At 40.8% G+C, this 27426-nt stretch overlaps 1 protein-coding gene and 1 long non-coding RNA gene across 2 annotated transcripts in view; one reads left to right on the top strand and one right to left on the bottom strand.

The window, feature by feature from the left end:
- LOC308619533 overlaps positions 1 to 27426 on the top strand; it is a 553523-nt gene that overhangs the window by 350950 nt on the left and 175147 nt on the right. Inside the window, exon 7 of the long non-coding RNA XR_014016202.1 lies at positions 15933 to 16136. This is a non-coding gene — a long non-coding RNA (uncharacterized lncRNA). The remainder of the gene's footprint in view (positions 1 to 15932; positions 16137 to 27426) is intronic.
- The window catches only part of LOC308618773 (uncharacterized protein), a gene marked incomplete at its 3' end in the record, with an annotated part of 48943 nt that continues 38344 nt past the window's right edge, over positions 16828 to 27426 (bottom strand). Inside the window, exons 2-3 of the mRNA XM_081237051.1 lie at positions 18060 to 18233; positions 16828 to 16833 (exon numbers count right to left, since the gene is read on the bottom strand). Coding sequence (XP_081093177.1) covers positions 16828 to 16833; positions 18060 to 18233 — 180 coding nt within the window. The remainder of the gene's footprint in view (positions 16834 to 18059; positions 18234 to 27426) is intronic.

Raw genomic sequence — 27426 nt, 5'->3', positions numbered from 1 at the left:
AATCGTTCCTTACTACAGTCTCTGGCATGTAAACAATGGTCCATGAATGTGTGTTGAAGGCGGGAGGAAGAAAGAAATGGCAATGAACAGATCATGAGATTTTTGAATAGAAAGAAGTTAGGTTGAAATCTAATTTCTCCCAATAATATGCTGTGAGATTTAGAGTCTCAGTGTCATTTTTTGAAAAGGAAGATACTTATCTAAAATATTTATTGTGACAATTAAATGAGATTATAAAAGTGAAATAGCTTTGCAAACTGTAATATGCCATGAAAATATTATTATTATTATTATTGTAACAAAAATATAAGGGCTTACTAAATTCAGTGCACCCTATTAGTTTTACCAATGAAAGAGCACATCAGATTTCTTCTGCTACTCTTAGCTCATGATGTGTAATCCAAATATATCTGGCTTCCAAGCACTACCACACCAATAACCACTGCCTAATCTGGTTTACCAATATTATTGATATGCTTTCTAGGACTTCATATCTCCTGTGACCCTATCATGAGAACCAAAGGCTTCCACATTTTGGCAGATGTTGCGCCTGACATATAGAAGGACTTAATACTAATTAACCATTGATTGACTGTTTGACATGGCTATTGGCATTTCTTGGGACTTGGGTGAGGAATTGACAAAAATCACATTAACTGTAGTTATAATTCACTGCCTTTGTCTTTTTCATACAAGTTGGCATATGTATTTTCATCAAAGGCAGTGGTAGTGACTCTCAGAGTAAGGTACTAAGCTGGTGAAAGTATCTTAAAAGGATAAGCAGCTGTAGTGGAAATACCTTTTAATTGAGGGTTAGGAAACTGGATTTTTCTCGCCCCCAACTCCACCTCTGGCTGTGAGAATCTGAGCAAGTGTCTTAACATCTTTACATCAGTTTCTTCACCTTTATAAGAAGAGATTTAGCAAAGATCTCAGGGGCCTTCCTGGCTCTGAAAGTCTATGATTCTAGGTAACGGAATGAAATCTCAACACTGAAAACTCTTAAAACCACCCAAATAAAAGTTAATAAAATTTAAAAGATAAAATGGTAATATCACTCTAAAGCAGATTAAAGTTAAAAAGGAGTCTTAACACATTTAAAAAGTAATTAGTTGAAAAAAGCCACCACATGCAAAAACTAAGACCCAGCCACAACCTGAGAGCTATCAAAACAATGAAAAACTTGCCTGAGCTTCAGTTGACTTTCAATTCCATAAAGAGCTGAAAAGAAAAAGAAAAAGTTAATTAAATTCTTAGTTTTTTAAAACCAGGTAAAACAAATTTAGTATCACAGTAAACCACATTTTAAATAGTACACAGACATTAGAATTAATCTAGTACAGTCCATGGACTGCTGGCAGTGGAGGCTACCGGAGCTAAGCCTGCCCTTGGAATCACACATGTCATCTCAAATGACAAGGCACTGGGGGGGCTACGTTCAGCTGGCGAGCCAGTCACTTCTTGGCGGAAGTCCCCAGGCTGAGCCCCTTCCACAGCAATTCCCCAGTTCAGCAGGAGCCTGGAGCTTTCACGAACTCCTGCTGGTCAGAGGGGAGGGGTATCAGACATGGCTGACCCCAGCACAACTTCTCCTCTCCGGTTGATCAGAATTGAACATGCTGACAGCTCCACATACCTGTTAGGTTTGGAACTCACAGCTGCTCATTTCCTGGCAGTTGATAAAAGCCTGGAGCAAATATGTCTGAGAAGAGCTTTGGCAATGTGTGAGAACACTTGATCTAAGCCCTCTGACAGCCTGGAGAAATGCTGAGAATGCCTTACACAGCTTGTTTGCAGGAATCTGCAGGACTTCCATCTTGCATCTAGGTTTACAAAGTGGTTACCTATGAACAGGAAGTATGAAAACAGTGAGGCAAGCTGGCAGAACAACTAGAATAAACACCCTGATTTATCCTGAACTATTCTCTCTTCTACCTGAACAGAACCTCCTGTCTCTGAATTACCTTTTATTTGGATACAGATGGACCATACTGTGTAGGAGCATAAACCTCAAGGGTACACCAGTCATTCATTTGTTCAACAGAACATTTATTGAGCACCTTCTGTGTGCCAGGCACTGACCTATGCACCAGTGAACTTTTTGATACAGATTTCCAGAACATCCTTTTTTATTACATGCCTTCATTATACTATTTGTGTTCTAGCACGAATATCCATAACAGACACAAACACAGAATACTTCAAAATCAATTCACAATGTGTATGTACTTTGACGCTAATATATCCAGTCTAGATTAGAGAATATTCACTTGAAAACTGCAGTTGTAAATTTGAATTCATTATTTGTTGTCCAATCAACATTATAACAACATTAAGAGAAATTAAGATGTTATTGTGGGAACTGCTAACCAAATATGAAGGGAGATTTGACATCCCAAGTGCAGGAAAATGGTATGGATGTAAACTTAGAGTGTTCAAAAAAGCGTCCTTTCACAAGTGATGTTTAAACTGAGACTGGAGTATAAGAGGAGCTGGCCACGCAAAGGGAGTGGAAGAGAGAGAGCATTCCAGGTAGAGAGGACAAAAGGTACAAGGGGACAGATTTCAGGGGGAAAACAAGTGAATGGTGTCACGTGATGCAGAAGGGTGAAGGAGGAAAAAGTGCAGGAAGAGGCTGGAGGTGTAGATGGGGAGCAGAATAAGGGGGTGATGTCATCAGATTTTTATCTTAAAAATGCTACATTGGACTTCTGGTAAAAAGCCTGTTTACTATAGTGCCCAGTTTGTAACCTATTAAAATAATCCAAAGAACATAAATAGTGAAGAAAACTGCATCTCCAACAAATATAGTTAGAGCTACAACTTCCAACTCATAGGCAAAAGAGAATATCTGCCAAATCAGTGAATTCGGGATCAGTTTGAAGAAGGATGCTGAGAGACCATATGTAACCCTGCAGACCTCAATATGGTCCAGATTTCTCTAAAAGTAAACTAAATGGACACGAGTTGTGAGTTAGGGATTTTGTTGTGAGCCAGACCTACCCCCTATCTGGGTTATCTGCTCAGCTGAAATGGGCAAACAGTGAAAATTAAGAAAAAGATTCTCTTAATATCTTCAGAAACAATGTGTCTGGACCAAAGCTGTCAGCTGCTCCAGATCACTCCTGTGCCCCAACCATACACATCATTTTTGAGCAAACAGAAGACTAGGTAGAACTACCCCCTTCTCAAAGGACAGGTGAATAAAAGAGACCCACTGTGGGTCCTATGCATAGACACTACAAAAAATAAAAGAATGAGGAAAGTGAAGAAGTGAAAACCAGCTGAGAAATTCACATCTGACATAATCATTCCAGCTCTAAGAGAAAAGTACTCCAGAACGTAGAAAAAAGTCAGATACGTTTTCAACCCTCAGAGAAGTTTAAAAAGAACACAGCCCCGTTGAAAAGGAAGGCACAACAGAGAGATAAGGAGCTCAAGGAAGAGACTCTAAGAGGGCCAAAGGAGAAAAAGTGAGCTAACAATGTTAGGAAAGAAACTGAACACACAGTAACACTACTATGGAAAGATAAGTCACCTTTGAAACTGCAATAACCAGAGCATGAGTAAATTCAGGAAAATGGAAAGAAGATGTTTATAAATTGTTAGAAGAAAAAACTATGGGCATGGAAGAGAAACGCCAACCAACATAAGCATATTAGAGTTTCTGGAAAAGAGAACATGAGACAGACATGCACTGCAAGATATCATAGAAGAAAACTTCTATAAACCAAGAACCGAGCCTGCAGGAAAACGGAGCACTCATTCCAGAAAACAAAAACCAAAACCAAAATACTCAGAACAAAAAAACCTTGAAGCATATATTGAGTTACTGCGATGAGTATATTGAGTTACTGCAAAGAGTGTTGTCAATGTAATTTTTATTCTATGTAAAGTATTACAAGTAAAAAAAATCAGCTGGCCTCTGATTTCTCCATCATGACATTCAATGTCAGAAAACTGGTACCGTGTGTGCACAGCTATCGAGAATATTCTACACACACATTTTATATCCATCAAATTATTATTTACATATGAAGGTAATAGGCAGCTATCCTTTTAAAAAAAGAAACAGAAAAAGGATTCAAGGAATCCAGCCATGAGCCCTTCTTGGGAAAAAATATCAATCTACAGACAAAATCCAGTGGATAGTCCTGGGACATAGACCACAGTACTGATTTTTTCCCATGTGTCCTTGTGTTCATTTATTTAATAATAGTAATATAAAAGCAGTGGGAGAAGCACTAGTAGTAATAATAATAGCAGCTACCATTTATTTGATGCTTCCTAAATGCTAGGCACTTTACACTCATTATCTCACTCAATCCTTACAGGGTCCTAAGGAGTAGTAATATTATCACCCCATTTTATAGTTGGAGAAACCCCTAAAACTCAGGAGAAACAGTTTTAGAGCTAGTAAGCAGCAGACCCACATGTTGATGCTTCATTTTCTGACTCTTCCATTTATATCTTTTATCACTTCAACCTCTGTGACTTTTTCTTGTGCATTCTGAGAGATTGCCCCAAGTTTACCCTCCACATTACAGATCTGATTTTCTGAAGTTAGTTCTGTCCTTTACTGCCTTTGCCAATTATCATATTACTGTAGCACTGCCTTTACATATATTATTTAATTAACTATTTCATTACATATATATTGTCTTACCATCTCAACTTTCATCTCTTCTTTCTTAGAATCTTTGCTCTTATTTCCTCAAGGGTATAAGGCAGACTCTCTCTAAAATTTACTTCCATGACCTGAATGAAATATACATTTTAAGAATGGCCTTTCTGTATCTCTGAGTGCTACATTTATCTTCTATGTTGTAGAAAGTTTTTTAATAGTCCCTCTGTGGTGTGTGCGTGTGTGTTTATATCTGAGTAGTTTGTCCTGTATTTGCCCAAAATTAAGGTGGATGAATTCTTAGGTCTTACTTGGATGGATTTAATCTTTAAGTCTTCAACTGGAGGGCTGGTTGACCATGTAATCCTAGCTCAGGGATGAAGCTATCAGGAGAGATCTTGTACCAGGGGAGCTTTATGTTGACAAAACTTTCTGCACACAGATCTCTTTCTGTCTTGGCCTCCATTCCACATAGGTAGAGTGTCTGTGTCTGACACCCTTCCTGTCTTACACATCAGGGAATGTCTGGCCATATCAGAGAAGAGCAGAACCACTTTGGAGAGGCACCTGATCAGGGAGAAACCCTGCTCTTTTGGGCTTTGTGCTGGGTGCCACAGGTTTCCTCTGGGCTGCCAGCACAGGTGATTCTCAAAGATTTTTCTGTTTTCAAGTGAAGATATCCCTGCTCTCTCATGGTCCAGTCTGGCCTCCAGCTTGAACCCCTCAGGAATTGGGGATGCCCTTTGCCTTGGAGATTTCCTTCAATCAGATGCCCAGTTGTTCAATTTGAAGATCAGAAACTCCTCAAAATTTGTGATATGTGCTTGAGATTCTACTCTATCATCACAAGCAATGTTAAAAATTTGTCATTAGATAATTTCAGCTGGTTTCTTAAAGGATCTCAATGTCTATATACCCAGCAATATCTTTCTCTCCAACATCCTCCCAATATTTTAGCTTTTGACATCTGCTCCCGGTCCCTCCGTTGGGGCAACCTCATCAGATGTTCTTCTCTGGCTTACTGGATTCAAATCCGCACGTGACTCCTGGCTCAGTACAGCCTCCTAAGGCCACTGTTTGTTGCACTTGTGGAGAGAGCTCTGCCAAGCAGAGTTCCGTGGCACCTCTAACTGGAGAGTTCTGTCCTCACTTCCATTCAGGCTTGGAAAGTTTGGATGGATCTCAATTATTTATTAAGATCTTAATTTATATTACATTTTGAATAAGATTTTATTTGAGATAGATCTTAATTCTTTGTCATATTTGCTTCAATTATTTCTCACTTATCTGTTTTCCTTTTTTCTTCATTTTCTTTTTTAAAGTTAATTAATTAATCTATTTATTTTTAAATGTATTTATTTATTTATCTTTGGCTGCGTTGGCTCTTCACTGCAGCGCGCAGGCTTCTCATTGTGGTGGCTTCTCTTGTTGTGGAGCATGGGCTCTAGGCACGGGGGCTTCAGTAGTTGTGGCACGTGGGCTCTGTAGTTTTGGCTCATGGGCTCTAGAGCACAGACTCAGTAGTTGTGGCACACGGGCTTAGTTGTTCCACAGCATGTGGGATCTTCCTGGACCAGGGATCGAACCCGTGTCCCCTGCATTGGTAGGTGGATTCTCAACCACTGCGCCACCAGGGAAGTCCCCTTCCTTTTCTTTTAAATGAAAGTGTTCAGCTCAGTTTTAAGATGCTTTGTGACCTAAAAGGGATCAGGGTCTGGAGGGAATCAAAGTTAACTTAGAAGTTGAAAGCCCATGTCTACGTTTCCTTGGCAGAATTGAAAGTGACTAAAAGGTTCTGTCAGTGTGATTCAACCCAGCTATTTTGTAAAGCCCCAGGCAGGGTGATGATGGGAGAGGACACCCAGAAATAGCAGCCTCGTCAATCATGAGTACAACTTATCAAGGCCACAGTCAATTGAATAAACCTGTTCTACTTAAGTCTAGTTGTGCTAGGGTTGTGACATGCCCATGGATAAGGAGAGAATTTTCTCAGTAAATGATCAGGGTGGAACAGTCTCTACCAAAGGAAAAGCTGATTCCCAAGAAGGGGAAAAAAAACAGGCTAATGTTTTATGTAAAGGCAAAACTGGAAGTTACTGGGCCCTATATATAGCTGTTTCTCTATTAGAATTGGATTCCAAAGAAAAGTGATTCAACCATTCTGGTGGCCTGAGGCCTCTGAACCAATTATCAAGGCAGGAATGTAATGAGTGATCAAGCTCTCTATAGTTCCCTGCTTCTTTACCAGGAGGCTTTGGCTGGGCTCCCAGCAGAAGCTTCTGCATGTTTGACAGGACGAAGTGTCTTGTGGGCACCAAAGGGCTGTTCTGTTCAGCTAGCAGAGAGAAGCAGCTCTTTGGAGTATAAGGAGGACAGTGATGGGGGCAGCTGATGTGACATCAGCTTTGGCAGGGGAGGTGCTGATAGCAGTGGTTGGGATATGGAGTTGTGTTGACAGAAGTCGCATCAGCAGACACCAGAGCCGCAGGCAGGCGCTTGTGTGAGTTGCCCCGGATAACATGCTCCTCTCCCAGTGAACTTCCAACATGCATGACATCTAGGTAGAAGTCAAGTGAAAATGCACTGATGCTGCCCACTACCAGTAGAGAAACAGCAACTGGCTATTTTGCTTTGCTACTTGCAAACAGTCTTTCAGAACCCAGCCATTCATAAGTAGTAGAATTTCTGTACTCAGGCAAAAAAACAGATAACTGAAGGCTTTTTATTACAGGTAGTCATTCATGTGGCAACCACCGTATTTCTTCAAATGTAAGATAATATTGGTTGTATGATACACAATTACTCCACTTACACTAAGAAAGAAAAATACTGCCATTTAAACTATGACATACTAATGATTGGAAATTGCATCCTGATTTCAGAGATGTTTAAAAGTAAAAAAAAAAAGTGCATCTGAGAACTGGTGAAATACTGTGTATGTCAGGCACTGTGCTAGGCATTGAACTTAGGGCTACAGACAAGATAGATTTCAAGAAACTTAGAGTCTGGGGGGAAGATAGATGCTGAAAAAGCAATTACATGTGTGATTGCACTTGCCGGAGGAGCACAGGAGTCTTCTCCAAGAAAATGACACTAAAGTTGAGCCCTGATGGGGGAGCAGGAATTAGCAAAATGAAGGCAAAGGTAGAACTTTCTAGGAAGAGGGATTAGCATGTGCAAAGGCTCTGAGATGGGGAAGGTACAATGTGAGCAAGGGTGAAGGTAACTGGAAAGAGAGTCAGGCAAGGACAAATCACGTGGGGCATCAAACCCACAATAAGGAGTTAGGTTTATCTAAGAGCAGTGGGAGACCACAGAGAGGGTTTAAAAGTACAACAAGATCAGATTGTGTTTTGTAAAAATCACTTTACTTGTGGTGTTGATATGAGAGAAGCATAAGAACAGGTACAGGGAGATGAGCTGGGAGATTTTTGCAGCACTTTAGATAAGAGCAGATAATGGTTTATAATGGTGTGCTGGCAGTGTGGATGGAAAGTAATGAGGACTCGAGCATATTTTAAAGGGACCAACAACTGCTCTGTTTTACTTGATTTTTTTTTGGCAAGGGGGAGGGGAGTCCAGCTGGCATCCAAGGAAACAAGAATATGGACTAAAGAAAATTCCAGCTGCAGACGGAGTCAGCTTCTGATTTTCCAGTGTTAATTATCACTTGCTTGGAAAACAAAGGTTCTTTACATTTGGATTTTTCATAAACCAAGATACACTGCTCTACTGGGGCAAAAATGATTCCAGTGTTTCAATCAGAAATCATCCTCCTCAGATTTATTTAATTACTTCTCTAGAAATTATTGCCATGACCTCAGATAACTTCATGTTTATGACCATAAATTGTGAAGTTTTATATATTGAATTATGTTTTAAAAATTTTAGAAGCATCCTAACAGAAGCAGTCACTTAAGGAAGCTTTTAGCCAGGAAGTATTGCTAATTTGTATGGGAGTATTAAGGACATGTTTATAAAATGAGAGACAATTGTAGTGTCCTCAAAAAGCACTGCCCTAGCAATAAGAAGGTCTGGTTGAGTCCCAGTTTTCTTAACTCACTACCTGTGTGACATTGAGCAAGCCATCCAAATACATTTCATCTGTGAAAGAAAGGAAGAGGATCTCTCTACCTACCTTGCAGGGTTATATGAACACCAAATGAGATTCATAGCAAATAATCATGGGGCTCCTATTTTGTACCAGAAACTGTGCCAGGCAGCAGGGATACAATGCAATGGTGCACAAGACAGCCAGCCTCCGTCCTCAAGAAGCTTCTCATTGCAAAAAGGAAGTTGCACACTATAAACTGCTATAGACATGTAAGGTAGTACTATCATCAAATAGTAGTAGTAGTAGTAGTAGAATTTCTTAGCAGAGAGTGTTGGACTTTAATCTTGTTAAGGAATAATTTTCAAAGAGATAAAATTATGATTCTCAAATATGAAATAAACACAAGTCAAATATTTTATTCAACTCCCTAATTAATGAGGGAGCCACTAAGATGTTAAAACCATTTAGAAGAGCATTTGAGAAGTATTGATAGCAATGTTAAGATTGCTGGGTTGGATACAAAACCTGTCAGTATTCCAACAGGACCATAAATCATAACCCACTGAGGTATCTGTTCCACCAAACAAAAGTCATTTGCATTTCTGTCAGACAAAAATCTACCAATTGGTCTAAAAACAATCCGCAGGCAAGACCCTGCTAAAAGGGTCTATGGCCACAGAGTGGAGACGATGTCAGGAGCAAACAGTGAGCACTGGGGCAGTGGCCGGATGAGGATATTTCAGAGACCAGATATGGCCACAGTAGGAAGCGGGAAGAGGAGTTAGCCTGGTGTCACCTTGGATTCCCCCAGGGAAGACTGCCTGGAAATATAATAGGAAGGGCCTCCAGATACTCAGGAGCTGAAGTGGTCTTCACTCACATCAAGGGACCACAGTATAGGCCGCAGAGAGGATGTCTCTGAGTCACTCTTGAAAGCATCACCCAGGAGACAGAATTAGCTATAGGACTCCACCCTGCCCAAAGGACACCACGGCTGATTGCATCTACACAGTTAGGGAGCACCTTCCCTGCCCCTCACTTCTTCTCTCTCTACCCCTCTCTCCACTTGCCCTCATCTTATTTCCAACCCCACGGAAGCCAGAGACAGCCCAGGGAGTGGCTAAGAAGCAGAAGAGCCAGGTGGGGAAAGACTAGGAATGAAGCCGATCTACCACAGCCCTCAGGCCTGAGGCAGGCCAGGACCGGGGGGAAGTGGAGAGCTTTCACTCTGAATGAAGCAATGTTTTGACAGTTACCGGTCAACTGGTCATTTTATTGGCTGAAAGGAAAACATCTTTGTGATTAAAAACATCAGGATTTTTTGTTACCTGAGAGTGCCCAGGAAGGCTGAGGGACTTGCTTAGATTTTCATCCAGGGACAGAGAAGGAATAGCCCTCACACAGGCCAGTGCCTTGGCCCTGAATGCTCGGGACACAGTGGAGGGAGGCTGGGTGTGGCTTCAGACGCCTTCCCTTCCATCTTCTGGGTGCTGAGAACTTTTGGTGTGGGCGAGGGAGGAAGGAGAAGGAAAGGGCAGATGTCTCTTTATATAACTGGGTACAGTTGTGGCCTTCTGGGCTGGCTGTCTGCTAGTCTATCTCATTTTCTATGGTTTTGGTGAGGACAGTAGTGGCTCCAACATATCAGCTGGAAAGGGACTCATGCCCAAGCAGCAACCTTGTACATTAAAGATCTTTTGAAAGATTCGACAGAAAATTCCAACTGAACCCCAGCTGGTGGCTTTCCTACTATGTTCCTCTGATGCAGATGCCTCTTTGCCCTCTCTGTGGGGACAGTCGGGGCTGTAGCCCCCAGTTACACCTACACACATGGGGAGACTGTCTCTCTCTTTTTCTCATTCAGGTTACACAGCCTAAGCAGTGATAAAGCAATGAGATGCCAGCCCCTCTCCTTGTAGGCACCTCCTACCTTCGTGAATAATTAGAGAGGGGAAGCACATTGCTTCAAGATGGTCTGAGAACAGGAAGGACCTCCTTAACCTTACTCAGCAAAGGGAATAGCCTCTCTCTGTGAATACAGCGCCTCCCACAAGGCTGACCCTCTCTCACCTCCAGGTCCTTTTGCCGTGTGAGGCAGGGGTATGGGTGGAATGGGGATGGGTGGGACAGCAGATTGTGGAATAAGCACTCTCAATAAGCCCATGTTGCTGTGGCTGCACCCCACCACCCAAAGCCTCCTTGGAGAGATTGGGACTGAGAAAGTGGGACACGAAGTGCCTTTTGCTCACCACTCAGAGCCTTAGTTGCAATGCTGGGGCAACTTGCCAATCCTGTTCCAGTTGCCAATGAAGACTCCCAAAGACAGCTGTAAAAAGCCCTGCCTTAATAGTCACGTCTATACCACCCTTTGCCAGCAGTACCTGTAGCCCTTCATTCATAAAACCATCCAAACACTTTAAAAGTCCATTTGTATTTCTTGTTAGTAGTTACTCTTGAGTTAGCATGCACCGTACATTTATCATCTACTGGGTGAAATAAGAGCTACTGAGAAATAACCACAAAAAGAAATGATGGAGAGAATTCATCTTCTGGACAGTTCCTTTATATAAAGGTCAGTTGACCTTTGCAGGTAGGAGCTGCTTGTTTTAAGAGGGCAACAATTCTTATGTTTGTATGTACACAACTTGAACAATAATGATTTCTTGGATTAGCTTAAATGTGCCTATTTCTCCTCTGTGACTAATTAAGCTGAATTCTGTGCATACAGGAAGCTGTTTGGCATTTGCCTGTATCTATGCAGACCTGCTGTGTTTGATTACCCACCATTAGTTCATAGCGGTTGGACAGACCAGCCAACTTCCAAGATTGTCTCAATTATCAAGATACATTGTCACCTTTCTGGCCAAGTTTTAACATCTTTACATAATCCTTATAGAGAGCATGTGTTTTAAACTTGGCCTCATCCGGAGGATTAGTGAAAACATTGGGTTCCTCCTTAGGTGGCTAACAAAGGCCCCAGAAACGACCATAGTACAAATTACTTTAAAAGAGTTCCTATTTTTGTGAATTCTAAAAATACTCTTTCATTTATATTTTCTTCCAGATTTACTATGTCCCTTTCCAAAGTGAAGAATTAGAAAAAGAAAGGTTTTAAATACCAACCTTATTAGACTAACAATGCAACATTTAAGAAGATGGGTTAAAAATGCATCTATGAGTTATAAATAATGTATAATATGGCTGTATAATATAGTGCATACTATAAAAATGCTGCTTTTTTCTCAGGGGGTAATTTTTTTTTCCACTTGTGGATACATATTAAAGTCCTAAATCCTGGTGGTGAGATCGATGGTCAGAGCTCTAATTGGGGCTCTCTGGTGATTATCTAGATTGGCAGCTGCTGTCAGTCAGCTTCTGAAGAAGTTTCTGAGCCAATGATTAAGCTGCTCCTGGAGATGTTAGCCCCCTAGAGACAATGTTAAGGCTCCCATTCACAGGGGAACCCTTAAGAAGAGTAGAGCTGTAATTTTCCAAGTTGCTGGCTTACCTGGCAACATACATGCCCCAGTTTTCTGGCTGAGTCAACTCAGAAGGATGATATCATAGCATAGAGTGGATCCACATTATTTTATAAGCAAAACAATGCTACAAGTCCCATGATGGCTTCCATTAAAGTAAAACAGTAATACCCTATGTATTTTTATAGAGCACATCACAGTTTTATTTTATATCATTGAATCCCACTGATAAAATAACAATGTATTGCTGTTCTTTTCTGGGTGGAAATATACAAAGTTCACAAAATTTCTCTCCCCTTGGTGCATATCATACTCTTTTAGAACCACTCTTTTCATATGAATTAAAAATCCAAACCATTTTTGGATTAATTTAACATTTTATAATGGCTTAATCTCATTAATTCAGATCCCACCAATTTAAACTTTATGATAACTCAAGCAGAATTGGGCTAAATTTATTTTTCCTTCATCCTTGAATTATGGTGAATAATGATAAGAAGTGTTCTATTGGTTAACAAATGAGCTGCCAGCTTCCTATAATATTAAATGTACATGTACTTTCCATATGACTTAGCAATTCCACTCATAGGTATTTCCCTAAGAAAATAGAAATATACGTTCACCCAGAAACTTGCATACAAATGTTGAGAACAGCTTTATTTGTAATAGCTAAAAACTGAAAACAACCCAAACATCCATCAGTAGGTGAATGGATGAACAAATTGTGGTATATCTCAAAGGTGGAATATTACTTAGCAATAAAATAAAATGATACATGGGGATGAATCTCAAAAACAATGCTGAATGAAAGAAGACTGGACACAAAAGATTATATGTGTTTTCATTTATATGAAATTCTAGAACGTGCACAATTAATTTCTAGTCACAGAAAGCTGATCAGTGGTTGCCTAGGGATGGAGGTGGAGCTATTGACTGGACAGGACACAAGGGGAGGTGGTGGAAATGTTCTATATATTGACTGAGGTGGTAGTTATATGGGTGTATGCATTTGTCAAAACTCAACTGTACACTTAATATGTGGAAACTTTATTGTATGTAAATTACACCTTAATAAATCACACTTTAAAGAAGGTACATGCCATTACATATATCTTCATTAATAACAAAAGTTCTGTTCTACCCCTTGTGCTTTCTGTGCTTCCCCTCTTTCCAATTCTTTTTTTTAGCAATACCATTTCTAACATTCAAAAGGTAGAGGGAATTCCAGCTTAAATTTAACAGATATCTTATAAGACAAGAAAAAGAAGATTCAACCCCTTCCACCCTATACCTAACAGGTCCCCGAATTCTACTTATTCTGATTCCTAAATATTTCTTACATTTCTACCCTATTGCCTAGCTTCACCTCCACTGCCTTAATTTAGCTTTCCATTATCTCCTGACTGGTCTCCTTCCTGCTATCATTTGATTTGAACAAAAGTGTCCTCCACACCATCTTCCAGGTTCCAGAAAACAAAATGGTACCTAGAGGCCTTATGGTTGAGAAGGGCAGGAAACTTGTAGGGGGAGAAACAAGAGTAAGGGTAGAACTGGATAGGGTGTTGGGGGAAGCTTGATGAAGTTCTTTTATACTTGCTTCTAGGATCAAGATGTGATCCTGAGTAAGCTGGATGGTTTTCAATGCTGTTGATGTTTTCCGTGTTTGTTTTCTTTAGTGTGTCAATGAAGCCCCTTTGGAAAGTATTAGCCTATTTTAGTATGTTCAAGAGAAACGGGGAAAGGGCTTGTGCTCCCTGTGGGGCTGGTAGGGAAGGGCCACAGGAATCAAAAGCAGAGAACCCCAAGAGAGAGAAGATACTCGGAGGGGCAGAACCAAAGCCCAAAGGTGCAGCATCCACCCACCCTTCATAAGTTTCTTCCGAGTCACTGCTTTCTGCCTGTCCCTAAGAACATTCTGTCCTGTATGTATTAAGGGAGTGATTTCTTTTCTGTCTGCATCCTCACTTTCTTCTCCAATTGCCAGTAAGGTTGGTGATAGTGAATGCCACCCAGGAGGAAAAAGGTGACGATTTTAGCCCAGCTCAATCCATTGTAAAAGGTCTCTAAGAGCACTTCCCATTGCTGAAAGTGCCTTTTAGCAAGACTCAGGAAAGGATAGCCTCCAGTGAGAGACTTCCCATCGATTACACACCTGTCAGAAGAAGTACAGGCCCAGCTCCGAGATTTCCACCTTAAACTTTCAAAAGAAGCCACTTGCTAAATGTCCTGGAGCTGGGGGTGCCAGAGGAGCCACTAAAAATCAAAACAGTGAGCAGAAACTGAATTTGACTTTTGGCCCCAGGGGTAAGAGAGATGGAGATGAAAGTTGACAGCCTCCTACTTGACAAGGCCTCTGTGGAGTAGAAATGGGTGACCCACAAATCAGAATGGCACTTCCTCTCCATAGGCCATCCTGTGAGCAAAGTCGAAACATCTCCACCAAGCCCCTCTATGCAGACCCTCCCCGGCCCACTGACTGGAGTATTAGCAGGCAGACTCTCCACCCCCAATGCAGGACAGGTCTTTGGGGTACAGCTTTAACCTCAAAGATAACCGTGCATTCAGCCCAGCAGATACTTCTCCATAGCCAAGGAAGCAGTGTACATTTTATCACAGGGAGTCCTTGGGCATGAGCCCTATTTTTAGAATATCTTCTAGACCTGGCTCTGCTACTGATAAACTGAATGAACTTGAACTTGAGTAAGTCACTTAGACTTTGGGGGCCAGAGTTTCCCTAAGTATAAAATAAAAAGAGCTCTTTATTTTGTGTAAGAGGCGAACATGTTAGAAGTCAGTGATAATGTGCAGGGAATCCAGAGGAAGAATAGGCTAATTCCATAGAGAGGAGGTGACATATGAACAGGGTCTTGAGAAAACTGTAAAAGCTTTCCAGACAGGCAGAGAGAATATTCTGGGCAAGGTAACACATTCCTAAAGAACTGGAGGTAGGGGAGAGGGGAAGCTTTGATGGGGGGTTGGGGGGGGAGAAGCAGTCAGTTCGAGAGCATTGAGAGTGGGGAGGAAGCTAGAGGTATATTAGATGTAGAATCAGTAGGTGGTACCCAGTTGAATAGGGCTTCTCACATTCAAGAGAGGATGGCCTACTGGCTCCTGCCTGAGTGACTGAGCAGATGATGGTTTAATTAAATAAAACACCCAAAGCAAAAGGGGGTGGGAAAATGATTAATCCAATTCCTGACAGGTTGAAATAAAGAGTATCCATAGTTCAACCAACTGCCAGGTCCAGCAGACGGCTTGATAAACAGGTGTAAAGAGCAGAGGTGTGGTTGAAGCTGGAGATGTAGGTCCGGGTGTCATCAGCTTACATCAATCTAGATCATTTCAAAGTTCCTTTCTAAACCTAAAGTCATAGGACCTGTGATTGTAAATTTTGTAAAAGGGAAAGTCCAAAAATAAACCTTTCTTCTCTTCCTGGAATATTGTTCTAATGAGATACTGGGTATGAGTTTCCCTGCCTCCCTTTTTGTGGTGTTTATGTGCCACAACAGGGTGTTCATAGGATTCTTGCTACTGAGTTTTGTTTTCTTGAGTTTCTTTCAGCTATTAGTTACAGGATTTTAGACAGCATAGAATGGTTTCAGCCCAGATAATTAAACAGCAATTGGACATCAATGATGAGTCCCAAAAAGGCTTTGGAAAAGTCTCAGCAATTCTCATTGGTTATCAATAACTCCTCATTTTATATGAAATAAAGTTCAGGCTCTTCAGTTTGGCATTCAGGTCTCTTCCTCTTTCTCTCTCCCTCTCTGGTCAGTGGCCTTGTCATGAGCAGCCCTATGGAGAGGCCCAGGTGACTTCCAGCCCCCAAACCACATGAATGAGCATGGATGCAGATTCTCCAATCCAGTCAGCCTTCAGGTGACTGAAGCCCTGGCCAGCATCTTATCTGCAGTCTTGAGAAACCCTGAGCCAGAAATACCCAGCTAAGCCACTCCTGGATTCCTGACCCACAGAAACTGTGAGTTCAATGTTTATTGTTTTAACCTCTACATTTTGGGGTAATTTGTTAAGGTCTGATCAGGAAAAGGAGAAATGTGCTCTTCTGATAATATGTGGGAAATGGGCCAGGAAAGGCCTGGAATGATTTCAGCAGTTTGGAAGGAGAGCCCTGCAGAGTGCTGAGAGCCTGGGTCTCCTCCTGATTCTTTTGCCTATTCAATGACCTTGAAAACATCCCATCTCCTGTTTGGGCCTCAGTTTCCTTACTTGTAAATGGAGTTGGGAGGTTTAGTTCCGGGCTCCATTCTAAAACCCCTACATATGTGCAACACTTTACAGTTTTCAAAATGTTTTTGTACGTTGTTCAGGACCTGGAAATGACAAAGAATAGTTTCCAAAACTTGAAAAAAAGGAAATAAGACTGGCTTTTAGGAGTTAAACTTCAAAATCGGCACATATGGATTAGGACAGAGATATACAAAATAACCTTAAAGCAATGTTTGTGTCCTTCTGACTTGGTATAAACTGAACCAAAAATACAATTACTTTCTTCTTATCAATCAATAATGGGAAATACCATGATGCTCATTTTTTGATGCATGGAAAGCTCTTAGAAGTGTTCCTGGAATAGTAGTAAGTATTTTATTTATAACCAAGGGAAACTTAGTAAACTAATAAATGGATTATTAAAAGATATCAAGATTTGATAGTCATAACTAAAGGAGCATATTACCAGAGTTTATTAAGAACTCCAACTGGTGTCCTAATAAGATACCAAAGGCTGAGATAGGGAAGGGAATGCGGTGGATCGTGAACTCATTCCTGAAACTTCACTTCCGGTCGCATTTCATTGACAAAAGCACATTGTTTGACCACATCTAAGTTGAAGAGCTCACTGTATATTTATGGACAGTCCTAGTGTCTCCCTTTAAAATGCATAAACATCCTTTAAAAAGTCTACACCCTTTAAAATTGAACAGTTGGCTTTGCCATGAGAAATTGCAGTCCCCTGCTCCACTCCAAAGGGCTGCTCTCAAGTAGCAAGCACCTTGAATTATTATAGTGATTTTTTTTTATGTATTTGTGGGGAGGAAGGTGATCTCCACGTCTTACTCCTCTGCCATCTTGAAGGTCTCCGAGGCATTATTTTTTTTAACATCTTTATTGGAGTATAATTGCTTTACAATGGTGTGTTAGTTTCTGCTTTATAACAAAGTGAATCAGCTATATGTATACATATATCCCCATATCTCCTCCCTCTTGCGTCTCCCTCCCATGCTCCCTATCCCATCCCCCTAGGTGGTCACAAAGCACCGAGCTGATCTCCCTGTGCTATGCGGCTGCTTCCTACTAGCTATCTACTTTACATTTGGTAGTGTATATATGTCCATGCCACTCTCTCCTCCACGTTTGTAAATAACACGTGTATAGTTCTATTTCCTGATTTTTACATTTTAGCCACCATTTATTAAATTCCTACTAAGGAAGATTCAACTTACCTCTCTTCCTCACATACAGTGTTTACGACATCATGATCCTATAAATATTACATACAGCAGAACTATGTAGTATACTAAAGTTTCATTTTCTTTCTTGTACATTGTTTTCTTAGAGTGAATAAAGCCCTCTTTTTTTTTCACTTGCTTAGTTTTCTGTGTACCTATTATTAATTTTTCCCTGAGCTCTCAGACCAAACTGTAAAATTACTTTCAACACATCCAGATACACCAAGCCCTTCATTAGTTTCTTTCTGTTCTCAGAAATATCCCTCGGCCCTCAGTCCTCCTGTTCCAGCTTTGTGACAGGTCACTTTTTAGTTCTATTTACATCTACAATTCCTATTTCTTAAAAGCTGCAGGTTTCCAATCAAGAAGAGAAAAAAAAAGACTAGATGCTTCTCTGTTGTAAAACTATGATACAGAGATGAAACGTTGTGAGAAACCCAAAGTTCCAAGGACTGGCTGTGCTTCATGCCCTTTAGCCAAGGCTGCTCACTCACCCCAGCATGGCCACTAGGTCTGCGTCTTTGCTGGTCCAGCTCAGCTTCAGATACCCTCCTTTGACTTCTTGTCTCTGCTGCTTTCCAGATCTTGATGATCTGCTGATCTCCATTATCCTGAAACCAATAATAAAAGAAGAAGAGAAGGGGTCAGCCTTTTTTGTGGGGATTTCTAAATTCCCGAGCTCTAGCCCTAGAAGCACCTCCATATTTCTTGCTCCTCCTTTGTCCCATTAGAAGCAAATTTACTAGACTTTACTCAAAATGTGGAAAATCCAAATCATAGAGGAAAACAGTGTGAAACTTAATATCTTACGTTCCTATCTGCGAACTGATTGAATTTCTGAAAGCCCTTGAGGTGCTCCTGCCGGCAGCTGGGACTGAGGGTTCAAAGCAGAGAAACAGAGCATGTGGGGAAATGCTTTTACTTCATGATTTTCTTCTCATACCTGGCGATGGGATGCAGTATGCAAAGCGGGGGTGGGGGGTGGAATGGGAATATAAATCTTGCAATAATGATGATAATACTTTCATACGTGGTGTGGGAATGAGTTTGGTTAGGATGAGGCAGGGAGAATGAGGAAAATGATTCTGAGATGCTGATGAAACCCAGAGCCGTGTCGTTCTGTGTGGAAAGCGTGTTAAGAAACCTGAGAAATGTCTGCCTGCTTTAGTCCACCATCAAGGGAATTACCTTATCCTTTGTTCCTCTTGTCTTCTGTTTTGTGTAGCACAACTGGAGATTAGAGTAGAAAAGATGTTCCTGGGGCTTTCTCTGAAAACAGTGGCCCTACCCCACCAACAGGGAAAGGATTGATGCTAGGAATTACCAACTTGTAAATGAAAATTAATACTGCAATTAGCCAGGTAGGAAAATCCATCTCATTGTAAATAGTGATACTTATAGATTGTGATATTCCCCCTGGGATCACCAGGTTATTTAAAAGGAATAAATCAGGAACCACATTCAAGCCCATGAAGAATGCCAGAAATATTCAGAGCAGACATACACCTAAAACACATAATATTTTCGCCCGGGTTGTAAAACAGTTGATAAAGTCAGTTTTTTTTAAAAAGACACACATTTGTGATTTGTGACACTTCCTAGATGGAAAGTGTTTTCAGATTAGCTTTTGAATATCAACATTGTCACCTAGACAGCTTTCTAGGAAACAGAGTGAAGACATTGGATAAAAAGATTAGTCTCACAAAAAAATGATGAGATGAATACTGCATTTCAAATAAAAACAAGGGTCTCCAAGGATGAAATATAAACATTCGATAAACCTGCAGTCTGATAAAAATCTATATAATGGCCTTACGTTTCTATAGCTGTCTAAAATATGGAGCCTGCCTTCACATCCATTAACTCATTTGATTCTCAAGTGTGTGTGGGAAGAGGTAAACGAGAGAGATGTAAAAAAAGAAAGATCCTCATTTTACGGGTAAGGAAGTGCAGCCAGAAAGATTCAAGCTCACACTACCTCCCAGGTATTAACAGACTGTGTGTATTTAATGTTAGCTGCCCCTGAATCAGAGTTAAAATGCAGCTATACTTCTCTAGGCAGCCAAAATGGGGATGCCAACACAGGAATGGCATTCTAGCCATAGTAGGGTTGTGACTTCAAGTTTATGGGTTCAAGAATGAACCATTGCAAGAGATGTAGGAAAACTACTTCCCCTCCCCCCATGAATATGGATTTAGGGATAGCAGAATTTCATCCTATTGTCCCCATTATTACACCCATATTTGACAGATTGATTAGGGCTCTGCTAGTTACAGTGCATCATAGCCTGCCTTGAATTGAGGTTCTACATTTATACGTGTCTTCCTTTCTGCACCGCAAGAGCCCACAGACCAGCAACCAAATACTTAATGTGTTGTTTCCATCCAGTGCCCAACCCAGTGCCAGTGCTTCATAAACCTGTAGAGTTGAATACACCATGAGAACAGATACTTTGCAACACCACCAATTGGGTCATAATGTAGGCATGCAGACTGGAAGACACAGTCGAATCCATTCAAGGGTTAGAATTGTCAGATGCCTCCCTTTTGAACCATGTGACCCTGATTCCTCTCCTTTTCCATAGTTTGGTTCCATTTCTTGGGAGGAAGTCAATTATAGATGACCCCCTACTTTCAAACAGATTGCAAGTGTGTCTGAAAGTCAAGTAACAAACTCATATGCTAAAAGGGAGTTTCCATTCACCAAAACTTTAAATCCTTTATCAGGAATGCCAGGCCCTGTGGCAGGGTTGGGGGAACCCTGCAAACCCCCATAAGTGGTGGCCCATGTGATATGATAGCTGCCACCCCCACCCCTGGTCCACACCCTAGACTCCATCCCCAGCCAGACTCATGGAAGGGCAGGACCGTCTGGGATTGGTGCATGAGCTTCAGGAGCTTCCATGGAGAAAATCTTTGCAAACTTTTAAGGGAAAAGGCATCATGTAATAATTCCTATTTTGTGTAAAAAGGGAAGAGAAAGATTAAAATAAATATATATGCAAGTATAGACGAAAGGCAGGAAGGAATAGACCAAAAAAATTTTAATGGCTTTTTCTAGCTGGTTGGATTATGGTTTTGGTTTTTTCTTTTCTATTTTTGTATGGTTTAATGTACTCATTTTTTTAACATCTATACATACTTTAAAATTTATTTTTTTAATCTACTTGTAAGATATTAAAATCATTGCTATTAAAGCTAAAATCCTTTTTGACCACCATCCCTAAATTCCCCGAGGTAATCACATCACTTTGGCATGCCTCTTTCTGGATTTTTTTCAATATATTTAAACGTATGTATGTATGCACATAGAAATAACAAAGTATTGTTTTGTTTCTACATGGATGGCATCATATAATACATATTCTGCAATTTTCTTTCCTTGTCAGTTACATATAAATCTACCTCATTTAAAAAAAAAAACTATTCCATCAAATAGAGACTGAAGCATATTAGTCCAGTGGTTCTGCACTGGAATCATGTAAGGGGCTTTAATCAAACCAGTGCCCAGGCCCCATACCTAGAAATTCTGATGCAACTTTTTTTGCTTCCCCTACCACCCAGGTGACTTTAATTTTTTGCTGTTTTAGAACAGTGTCATATTGTGTAACCTTGCACATATATGTGGGTGGTACTCCAGGAAGATTTTTTTTTAAAGCACTTATATTGCAGTACCAATTTATACTCTTACCAGAAGTATATGAAAATACCCCATATGCTTCTCTACCTTGGATATTATCTAATTTAAAAATTTTTAAGCTTTTTGCTACTTTGATGGATTAAAAAATAGTATGTCATTTATTTTCATTTTACTGACCATTTGTAAGATTTATATCTTTTCATATGTACAGCGAGGGATTGAGGATACAACGTACCCAGTTTTGTATCCCAGCTCTGCCACCAGTGGGCTATATGCCTTCAGGCCAGTTGTTAACCTCTCCATGCCTCAGTTTTCTCATTTCTAACATGAAGAGAATAATAGTGCCTAGTTCAGAAGCTTACTGTAAGACTGACATGACTTAACATAGATAAGGTTTTAGAACAGTATCATCACAGAGCAAGCACACCATAGATGTTAGTTATTCTTTTTTTGTCATTTGTGCTTTTTTACTATTACTGCTTAATCAGAAAACAAAATTAATTTTTAAATATTGACCCATTCAGAGAAAGTTACCCAGGCAGGCCTCAAATCTCTCATGGTTAGAGACCTTACATACCTTGTTCCTACTCTCCGTAGTAAAATGGGAATGGTAACTCTCCACCTGTTTGAAGACCAAGGAGGTGAAATGTGCCTTTTGGGGGCTTCAACAGGTCAGAGGTGATGTAAGTCTATCTGTTTCATATCGGGAAGCAGAGTACTTTGTCGCTATCACCAGAGGAGTCTGCAGTGCTTCACTAGAAGAAGCCTAGAAAGTTAGGCCTGGAAGGACGAACCGAAGGACTCTAGAGACCATCCACCAGGCACTGTATTTTATAGACGAGGACACTGAGTCCTTAAGAATTCGAGTAATTGGATAAGCTCCCACAACTACCCAGGGACAGAATCAGACTAGAGCCTAATGCCCTGGAACTTTAGGAAGCTTTGAGCTGATGTTCTCTGCTGCCCATTTGGGCCTGGGTGAAAATGTTTGGGGAGCAGGCTCCGATATTAATATGTATGTGAGAAATAAACTGAAGAAAAACTTTAATTGTATATAATTAAGGCAATAGCTAAGAATAATTAGGATTTGCTATTTTAGACACACTAAAAATACAAAAATATTTTTTAACTGTAACACTACTGGTTTCTTAGCCTTAGGACAAGTTCCCAAGTAATATATCACCTAGAAAATGTTTTCATGCCACAGGATAATTCTTTTTTTAAAAAAGGCCCAACAAATCCATCCATACAATTCACACTGAGATATTTGGATAAACACACACATACAAATTTGGAGAAATATCATGATTTAAATAACCAGCTAATATTTGGGGTCCCAATGTGATTTTTTAAAAATCTCATTCTGACCCAAGGATGAAGGGGTTTGAAAAGCTCTTAACCCTTAAAAAAGAATGATAATTCAAAATAATTTTTCCCAAATGACTATGAAAGCAATTAATTTTATAAAAATGTTAGCTCTAACAAAGAATTAATATATCCATGTCTGATTTTGAAGGAAAGGAATGATAAAAACCAACAAGAAATAAGATGTATGTTAGCTTGTTTGATATGACTAATTATGTGAAATATTGACATAATGTCATAAAGTTTTTTTGGTAATACCTGAAGCAGGTGAAAAAATGTGTATCTATTATTTTCTCTCCTAAAGTAAAGCCTTCAATTAGTGTATGCAAAAGTCATCAAGGTGATTCAGCAGGCTTAGGGTGAAATGTTAACAAGAAGCTGACCAGTCTGGATGCTAATACAGGCAATGAGGTCTCAGGGGTGTCATCTTGGAGCACACCATCTCAAATCCTAATTTCCATATACCACGGGTAGGGGAGATAGTGCTGGCTTCAGCCCTTTGCATTTCACTTCTGGGACTTGAGATTTCACATCTTCTGTTAGTAATGACTTACAGTGCTGGATTAATTTCACTACTCCCCACTTGCAGGAGAAACCAAGGGGAAAAGTCAAGTGACTTGTACAAAATAAAGTAGAAATGCAGTGACGTGAAAATCAGATTTTCAGTTGATAGCAAAATTTTCCCTAAGATATATAAAGAGATAGCACTTTACAGTTATTATCTTATTTAATCGATATTAGTTCTCTAATGCTTCTTAACAAATTAGTCCCAAAAGTTAGTGGCTTAAAACAACAAACATTTATTATCTCACAGTGTCTTTGGGTCAGGAACTCAGAAGAAGCTTAGCTGGGTGGTTCTAGTTTGTTGTTTCTCATGGGGTTGCTGTTAAGATATTGGCTAGAGCTACTGTCATCGTAAGGCATGACTTGCTCTGGAAGATCTGCTTTCAAGATGACTTACTCATTTGGATGGCAAATTGGTGCTGGCTGTCGGCATGAGAACTCAGTTCCTTGCCACGATGGACCTCTCCATAACATTGCTTGAGTGTCTCACAGCATGGCACTGGCTTCCCCCGGAGGGAGTGATACAAGAGAGAACAAGGAAAAGGCAGGCCTCAAAATGTCTTCTGAGGCTTGATCATACCTTCTATGATCAAGCCTTAGAAGACATACACCATAATTATTCTGATGCTCTATGGTTACCAAGTCAGCCCTGTTCAGTGTGCAAGGGAACTATTACATGGCATGAATACTCATCACTGAGGATCATCGGGGACCATCTTGGAGGCTGCCTACCTAACTTTTTTTTAAGAAGCTGTGAGTACACAGTAGAAGCATTAACATTCTGTTTTGAAGACAAGGAAACTTTTTTTTTTATCCCTAGAGAATGAAAGCTACATTCACAAGAATGGGGATGTGAACCCAGGTCCTCTGAGGCGGGTTATGTGTCCACACCTCGCAAAATGGTGCTGGTAGGTCTCAGTGCAGCACAAATTCACTCCCCTCTGTGGCACTTTCCTAACTTCATAGGAAACTTTTTGATAGAGGTGGATGGATGTAGCTTAGAATGCAAGCCCTGACATACCGTAGAGCTCCCAGTTATTTGGTGGGGAGCTCATGTCCAGTCCCTCTTCCCATGGCCCCACTTCAATTCCTAAATATTACTAAATAGATAAATAGGTTTTCTCTTTCCTCCTGACCCACAAAGGTATTCCCTTTATTTCCAGTGTATTTTAAGCATTTCAAGTATTGTATTAGCTTTCCTATGAATTCAAAGACGAGAAAGGGATTTCATGTGTGCCTACTCCAACATCCCGACAAGGAGAGCAGTATTTGACCTGACTCTGATTCCTCATTTTTAAAACAGGAACAGGGGCTTCCCTGGTGGCGCAGTGGTTGAGAGTCCGCCTGCCGATGCAGGGGACACGGGTTCGTGCCCCGGTCCGGGAAGATCCCACATGCCGCGGAGCGGCTGGGCCCCGTGAGCCATGGCCGCTGGGCCTGCGTGTCCAGAGCCTGTGCTCCGCAAAGGGAGAGGCCACAACAGTGAGAGGCCCGCGTACTGCAAAAAAAAAAAAAAAAAAAAAAAAAAAAAACAGGAACAAAAATTGCCTCTATAAGATGGTTGTGAGGTCAAATGGGATGACTCACGCAAGGTGCTTAGCACAGTGCCAGGCACACAGTAAATAAATATTTATTGAGCATTTAGTAAACATTTATAGAGCAAAACATTATGATCGGTATTACTGGACACTTTATTCTCCTTGGGCCTCCGTCTCTTCATCTGAAAAATGAATGAGTTGGATGAGATCAGGGAAGGGGAAAAGGCTCCCATATACCCAGTCTGTCGTGAGCAAGCAGCATGGGCTGTCTGGAGAAGAATTCTAAGACTAAACCTCTGGTAGCAGGAATGATTCCAGAATAGGTTCGTGCTGTCTGTTGAGGTCTGGGAACAGAAAATGCTGACACTCATGAATTTCTTTGCTATCCTTGGACTAGATAATCAATTAAGTCTATTGAACTTGGGGAGTATAAGATTCCATAACCCACCAACACCTTCTCACACACAGGAGAAATGTTCTTAAACTGATCTCTAGATTATCCGGAGTTTTTGGTGACCAGCTCGATCATAATCAGTGTGCCTTTAAAGGTTTTAACCTCTTTTGTAAATAGCTAGTGGGTTACTTAATTGAATTCACCCAGTTATTTTCAAAGCAACCAGGAGTAGTACCAAATTCAGTCTTTCCTTCAAACTAGTTTTGCGTGTCTTTGTGAGTCGCTACATGACGATATATGTTATTTTAAACTCGCCTTATTTTTAATGATATAAACAATGAAAGCCCAAGTAAGAGAAAGGAGCTAACACATTTATTCCCATTCTGCCATCTGTTTAAAGCTGCTGATGTAATTCCAGTTTGAAATTGCATTAGCGCTTGCCTCCTGGACTTCTTCCTTATTTCCTTTTGTGTTTCAGGCCTCCTGTACTTAAGAGAAAGCACTGCCTCTAGGATGTTGGTCAATTAATGCACAGCTACAGGATAGCTCTGGCCATTTTCAAACTGGTCTCCAATTTGGATTTCCTTCACGATTAGCTAGAATGACTGTAACTGGAGTGTTATTTGCTTAAATGTATTTGGTATTTAAGGTTTGATTAGTGATGTTTTCAGCAATACCATCAACAATCAGCAGGTTTGTTTACACTGCAGAGAATGGCAGAGATTACGGGTTGTGGTCATGCATACTCAATCATGATATATTGGCTTTTTTTGACTTTTATCTCTTGGATATGCCTCAGAATTCAATTTTAATTTTTTTAAATGCAGCTACTTTACACTGGTTTGAATAATACTACGGTAGAGGGCTTTGTTGAATTGTGTGATGTTTCTTGGTGTGTGTGCATGTGTGTGTGTGTGTGTGTGTGTGTGTGTCTTATGAGGCTGGGTGTCATTTAAAATTATGTTTTACTGGATAACCAGAGTGTAATTTCTTTGCTTGGATATAAACTGTGTGCGTGGGTCAAGCCCTTTTTCTTTTCACTTTCAAATGAAGGTGAATGCCACCCTAGGGACTTGGCATCGGGTGAGGTGGACAAGGTATGTGAGGGCACAGGGATAGGGGCAGGAAAACCGGAAACTTGGGCAGCTTCCTTCACTTTTCTGAGTCTTAATTTCCCCACCTGGGTTTATACTAGAGAATTCTAAAGTCTTTCTCCTCTAAACAACTTCTAAAATAGGCACCTTTCCCTTTTCCTGATATCGCTGTAGTAGGGGGTGCTCCTTTGGGTGCATGAAATTGAATCTCATGTCAAAAATGTCATCAGAATAATAGAAAGTTGGATTGGAAGTGACCTTAAGGGCTCTCCCCAAAGCTCTTTCAGGCTCTCAGTCATAACCACCCTTAAGGGCATGGCCAACAGAGAGGAGTGTATTCACTAGGTATCAAGAATGGAGCTCAACTTCAGCACGCTTATGTAGCGTGTCACTTCTACTCAGAATCCTGGCTCTGAACCATGGCTCATCACTGTGGCTCAGAACTATCCGTGGATTTCTTTTTTAATATTGGTGTCTGGATCCTACAACCAACATGCCAAATCAGAAATCTGGGGAGTGGAAACCCAGTATTTGTATATTACCAAGCTCCCTGGCTGATTCAGAGCCTCAGTCAAGGTGGAGAAGCTCTGTTCCAGAGAAACATTTCATTGAGATAGAGTCGAGTCATCAGAAGGAGATCTGATTTGGGAATCCAGAGACCAGGGGTTAAGCCTGACCCAAGTACCAAAGGAGCACAGAAGGAGGGAGGACTAACACAACCAGGGAAAATCAGGGGAGCCTTCACAGAGGAGGTGACATTTGAGTTAAATCTTGAAGAATGAGTAGGAATTTTCCTTTTGGAGAAGAAAGAATGGGTTGAGAGAAATAATGTATTGCTGTGTGTCGCAGAGTGTGTGCCAAAGCAGTAGCAGTAAAAGGCAAGATTTCTGAGTTTCCATTCATTCCTTCCAGAGACCATGTGAAATGCTATCACTAGACGGAAGGGCCTCTCCTCCCACAGAGAGGTTCACTGGAGCACACATGGGGAAGGGGATGTCCGGAGCTGGGTGTGTGAAAGTCAGCTGCGTCAGCTTACAAAAAGTCATGACTCCCAGAAAATGAATTTGGAATTGATTCTGTAGGCCGCTGCTCACAGATGTAAGGCCACAGCACACTGGTACAGTTACAGTCAGCCGTGAGGGGCTGTGAGTAGTGTGTTAGTGCTGGCTACCAAAGATGCAGTAGAAGAGACTGGTTGAGAAGGCAGGC

Source organism: Mesoplodon bidens, assembly GCF_964165515.1.
Source record: "Mesoplodon bidens genome assembly, chromosome: 6".
Classification (NCBI taxonomy): domain Eukaryota; kingdom Metazoa; phylum Chordata; class Mammalia; order Artiodactyla; family Ziphiidae; genus Mesoplodon; species Mesoplodon bidens.
The sequence above is the reverse complement of the archived record's forward strand: the minus strand, read 5'-3'. Positions and strand labels throughout refer to the sequence as shown.